This window comes from Entamoeba invadens (genome assembly GCF_000330505.1).
Source record: "Entamoeba invadens IP1 unplaced genomic scaffold scaff_1105074724509, whole genome shotgun sequence".
Classification (NCBI taxonomy): domain Eukaryota; phylum Evosea; order Mastigamoebida; family Endamoebidae; genus Entamoeba; species Entamoeba invadens.
In genome coordinates, this window is record NW_004191926.1 from 96,834 (window position 1) to 102,389 (window position 5,556).

At 29.4% G+C, this 5,556-nt stretch overlaps 4 protein-coding genes across 4 annotated transcripts; all 4 read left to right on the forward strand.

The window, feature by feature from the left end:
* Positions 1-1,083, forward strand: EIN_307040 (hypothetical protein; the record flags this gene model as incomplete). Its single annotated transcript, XM_004186026.1, has 2 exons — positions 1-273; positions 334-1,083. Coding segments are annotated over 2 exons (1,023 nt in total), but the record flags the coding sequence as incomplete, so codon positions are not given.
* A 496-nt stretch (positions 1,084-1,579) lies between these two features.
* On the forward strand, positions 1,580-2,095 carry EIN_307050 (NADPH nitroreductase, putative; the record flags this gene model as incomplete). Its single annotated transcript, XM_004186027.1, has 1 exon — positions 1,580-2,095. One exon carries the CDS (start codon positions 1,580-1,582, stop codon positions 2,093-2,095), a length of 516 nt encoding a protein of 171 aa, XP_004186075.1.
* A 769-nt stretch (positions 2,096-2,864) lies between these two features.
* EIN_307060 (hypothetical protein) lies at positions 2,865-3,848 on the forward strand (the record flags this gene model as incomplete). The annotated part of the gene is made up of 1 exon (XM_004186028.1): positions 2,865-3,848. One exon carries the CDS (start codon positions 2,865-2,867, stop codon positions 3,846-3,848), a length of 984 nt encoding a protein of 327 aa, XP_004186076.1.
* A 582-nt stretch (positions 3,849-4,430) lies between these two features.
* EIN_307070 (Tropomyosin-1, putative) lies at positions 4,431-5,141 on the forward strand (the record flags this gene model as incomplete). The annotated part of the gene is made up of 1 exon (XM_004186029.1): positions 4,431-5,141. The coding sequence occupies one exon, from the start codon at positions 4,431-4,433 to the stop codon at positions 5,139-5,141; it is 711 nt and encodes a 236-aa protein (XP_004186077.1).
* Positions 5,142-5,556: the final 415 nt, after the last annotated feature.

Genomic DNA, 5,556 nt, shown 5'->3' on the forward strand with positions numbered 1-5,556 from the left:
GACGGTTATATTAATCTGAACAAAACAAAAGCCAGTAAAAGGGTTGAAGAAAACAAGACAGAAAAAGAAAAAAAAGAAGATCAAAAAAAAATGGTAAAAAAAGAGACACAAAAAAGTCAAAAATTAAAAGAGATGCAAATTTTTTCAACTGACGACGATAAATTGCCAGACATTATTCCTTCCGTCAAAAAAACAAAACTCAGATTACCACAAAAATTTGAAAAAAAAGAAAAGTGCGGCAAAAACGAAAATTTTATTCAAAAAATTGCAAGTGTTGATGACAAACTAGATTTTATTATAACTAAACTAATTGAAAACAAAATCACTGAAAAGAGTATCCATCCCCCACCTTCTGATTCAGCAGAACACATAAACCCAAAGACACAAAAAATGCCAGTCAGATTTCTGAGATTCGAAAAAATCTCAAAAGAGACATCTGAGAAAGGTGATCGTCGCAAAAACGAAAGTGAAAGCCAAATCGAAGCGCGACGAAAAAGTGAGAGAGAACGTTCCCGAACAAAAAGGCAGAACGAGACAGAGGAGGAACGTTTAAAAAGACGAGAAAACGAGCGCCAACGAATGCGTGAAAAACGTCGAAACCTTCCAGAAGATGAAAAAAAGAAGCGGAGGGAACAAATGAAAGAGAGGATGAGATTGCGGCGGCAGAACGAGACCGAAGAAGTGAAGGAAAAACGGAGGAAAAGCCAACGTGACCATTTAAGAGAAAAACGAAGAAACGAGACCATCGAAGAAAAAATCAAACGACGCGAAGCACAACGCCTTCACGTCAAAGAGAAACGAGAAAATGAAACCGAAGAACAAAAGAAACTCAGAAGAGACAAAGACAATTTGCGACGCCGAAATGCTCGAAAAACAAAAGAGAAAAAAGAGAAGGTAGAAAGTAAAGAACAGAAAGAAGAGAAGGCTGTTGTCGAGAAAAGTCTCGAAGAGAAAATCGATGACGCGGAGAGGAAACTCATTCAGGAAATTGTTAATGAGAAAGATGAAAAGGTAGTTAAGAGTAAAAGCGAAGAAATGGACGACGAGAAAACGGAAGAGGCAATGGAGAAAGAGAAGAAATAAAGTGGTTGTTGTGTAATATAATTTAATTTTGAGTTCAATTAGTTCAAATGAAAAATACTTGACTATTTTTGAAAATTTTAAAAACTTTTTTTTAAAATTTTGAAAACATCAAAAAACACGTGAAAAAAAGTAAACACAAAATCTTTTTCATATTTTTCGAAATATTGATAATTTTACCATTTCGTCGACTTTTGAAATATTTCTGGTGATAAAAAAAGATTGGTTTAATAGTTATTTCTAATAAAACATTAATAAAAGTAAAAAAGTGTTTGAACTTTTTTTTGTTTGGAAATAAAGTTAATTATTTTTAACAATAAAAAAAGGATATTTATAAGTTATGATAATATTTATAAATAATATTATATACAACTTGACAAAAGTTGTTTTTAAGAAAATGTACTTGATAACAAAAATATTTCGATAAATGAAAAGTGAGATTGACTTGCCATAACAGATAAGATATAAGTACAAAATTAAACTTTAAAAAACAAAGAAAATGAGCATGGATTTGTTTTATGACCGAAGAAGTGTCCGCCAATACACCGCAGAAAAGATCCCCGACGAGGACGTCAAGAAGATAGTAACTGCGGGCTTCTATGCTCCAACTGCTGTGAACAAACAAGAGACTGAATTTATAATTATCGACGACAAGAAGATTCTTGAAGACATTATAGCCGTCCATCCATACTCTGCGATGCTTAAAAACTGCAGCCATGCAATCGCTGTGATTGCAAACGTCTCAAAGGCGTATACACCAGGGTATTGGGTGATGGACGCTTCCGCTGCAGCAGAGAATATCTTACTCGCAGCACATCAACTTGGATATGGTGGAGTTTGGCTTGGAGTGTACCCAGAGGAAGACAGAATGATGAACATCGCAAAAATCCTTAAACTCCCTCAAACCCACAAAATCCTCAACGTTATATCACTCGGCGTTCCGGCACATGAGCAAAAGAGACCTGAGAGATTTGACAACCTCAGATTGCATTTCAACACGTTTGGAAAGAACTAATTCAGTTTAATTAATTAACATTTTTATTTTGTGTGTTAAAATGTTATATATAACAATTTATATGGCAAAATTGAGTTTATTTAAGTTTTACAAAGAAATGATTTTTAATAATGAAGTTTATTTATTTATTTATAAAAACGAACAAGAAACTGAAATTGTGTTGTATAAAATGAGTTTTTGGGGTTTATTTTATCGCGATGAAAATAGTGAAATCGGAAGATTAAAGACGGAATTGAAGAGTAAACAAAACGAAATTGACACACTTAACAAAGATAAACAAAATTTTATATATGAAATTAAACAATTACAAAAAACCCAAGTATCGTATGGAAAAACAATTTGCGAAAAATCCAAAGAAATTCAACAAATTCAAAATGATTTGATTAAAACGAAAGAAGATTTAAAGGAGAGTAATAATTTAGTTGAGCAGTTGAAAAAAGAAATCAAAAAACTTAAAGAAGAAATTGAAAAAATAAAAAAAGAAAACCATTCTTGGTCTATTTTTTTAAATGAAAATAAAAAAGTGATTGAAAAACAGAAAGAAGAGATCGAAAATCTCAAGTCTCAACTTCAATCCGAAAAAGACCGAGCTGATGATCTTGATAAAGTTTTAACATGTAAAATAAACAAGTTGAAAAATGAAAAAATGCAATTGGAAGAAAAAGACAAAACACTTGTAATGAGAAACGAAGATCTTGAAGAAAAATTTAAACAACATCAAAATAGTTGTAAAAGTTTTGTGGAAAGTTCAAATGTAATCGTTCAAAAAATGAAAGACAAAATCACTCAAATCACAAACGAAAAAAATGAATTGGAGAACAAAAACTCGAAATTGGCGTTGGAAAATGGAAATTTACGAAGAGACTTTAATGACTCGATTTCTAAACTCGAACAACAACAAAATAAAGAAAATGAGTGGAAAAAGAATTTTATTGTTCTAAACAATCAACAACTCGAAGATTCAAGGAATAAAGAAGAAACAATAGCATCACTTGAAAATGATAACAACGAGTTGGAAAAGAAACATGAAGGGGTATTAAAACGAGTCGAAGAATTAGAAATAATTAAAGATAACTACATTAATGCTAACACAGATATCGAAGAAAGGCTCAACAAAAACGAAAATAAAATAAAAGAGATGAAATCTGAGAGAGATTGTGATAAGTCCACAATCACCAAACTTGAGAAAGAGAACAAGGAGTGTCTTATAAAAGTTGAGACATTAGAAAGAGAGGTCGAAGTATATAAACAGAAAGTCAAAGAAAGTCAAGAAGAGTTGGAAACTGTTAAAGAAACATCACAACAATCACACACTAAAGAAAATGTGATTGAAAAAGAGAAAGAAGAAATCACCCGACTTGAGATACCAATGGCTATGTTCCACTTTGGCGGAACGTTTACACATATAATAGGCGAAAAACCCGTAGAAATGACAATAGAAGCTGGCACTTCTGAGCCGCATACAATTACCTTTGAGAAAGACGGAGTTCAACATACACTCCAAATAAGTTCGCAAAAGGTCGAAGGCACAGAGAAACGTGGATTCGACTTGATAAAAACCGTGTGGGTAAAAAAACAGTATGTCGGACAGTCAGTAATAATACCAATTAACATCGATATTTTAAGCGAGAATTACAATGTCCCCATTGTTGTGCCTGGTACACAGACTTCATTCAATTTGGGAGAGTTGGGATTCTTCAATAAAGAAACACAGAAGAGGGGAAACCTGATTTTAGTCTTAGAAATCGTGTAATTGCGTCGAATAATAATTAAAATTGAAATTTTAACAAATTGATTTTAATAAATTTGGTTTTTTATATTATAATTTTTAAATGAATATTTTTATATTATTTTAATTATATTATTATGATTAATTAATGATAATATTATTATAATTACTAATAATATATAAACTATAAACTATTAGTTGATAAGTTTTAGTTGAGAATGGGGATATGTATAGTAAATATTAATAAAAACAATAAAAATGGGAATCAACCAGTTTAAGTTGTGATACTAATAAGTTAAATAAGTTAAATTATTTAATTATTAAAATTTAAAAATAAATATTAAATTAAAATAAATGAAAATAATGAGGTATATAAATATAGAAGTCATTGGAATTAGTTTTATGGTATTTTTTGTTAATAAAAAATAGTATTATAATGCTTTTTTTGAATAGAATATAAAATAATTTTCATTAGTTTTTTTAGTAGTTTTAAACAATAAATCAGTAAAAAGAAGTTATTTATAGTAAAGATCATTAGAAGCCATATGATTATTAATTTAAATGTTTCAATTTAAAGAGTCTTGGAGATCATTTATAATATAAAAAATGTCAGAGGAAGAAACACAACAAGTTGATTCATTTGAAACACTCAAAGAAGAGAATTTGAAATTAAAAGAAGAGAATGAAAGACTAAAGAATCAACTCCAACTTATGAATGAAAAAATCAAATCAAGAGAAGACCTTGTACAAAAAGAAGAGGAGCTTAATAAGAAACAAAAAGAAGAAAATATCAGACAAAGTAATGTTTTGAAAGAATTACAACAATCTGAACGAGAAAAGATAACAGAGATTGAAAAGAATACATCAGAATTAACAGATTTAAAAGCCACGTTTTTAAACGAAAGTATTAAAACTAAAGAGTTAGAACAACAATTGGTCGAAAAGAATAAAGAACTCGAGAAAAGGCAAAAAAGTATTAAAACCATGGACGAATTTTATCGTGAGAGTCTAAAGAATGTTGAGAATAAAGAAAAGTTGCTTAATGAACAAAAAGTTATATTTGAAGAACGAAACGCAAAGCTCAGAAAACAGAATGATGAAAATGATAAATTGTTCCAAACAAATACTTCACTCCAATTCGAGTTGGTTAAGTTGAAAAGCATTCTTGAAGAGAAAGAAAAGGACTTGAATTCATCAATTCAATTTTTCGATTCGGAGAATAACAAAATAGCAGAAAGAAACAGAGTTTTGTATGAGGATGAGCAAAATTTTGTTAATACCAAGAAAACAACTAATCTACAAGAAAATGCCAAGTAATTTTCAATCAATTTTAATTCATTTTTAAAATCCATTGGAAGTTAATAGTAAAGTAACAATAATTCATAAAGTGTTTGATTTTTAAAATGGAAATTGAATTTTGGCTGTTTCATTTGACAAAGTATGAAAATAAAAATATGTTCATTAGTTGATATATTATATTCTATTGAAGTTAGTCGTCATTGTTATCATATATCAAATATTCATAAATAAAACAAAAAGCTTGATCAGGAGTATATCAGGTATTAAATTTCAATATAAATATGTAAATTTGTCAATTAAACATTCAAGTTGTGTTATAAAATGTAAATTATCACTCCAAGTAACGTGAATGTATTATTGATGATTTGATTATCTTTTAGTTGTATTTTAAAATGTATTTCAACAACAATTAAATTTGTCAATCACTGTTGTT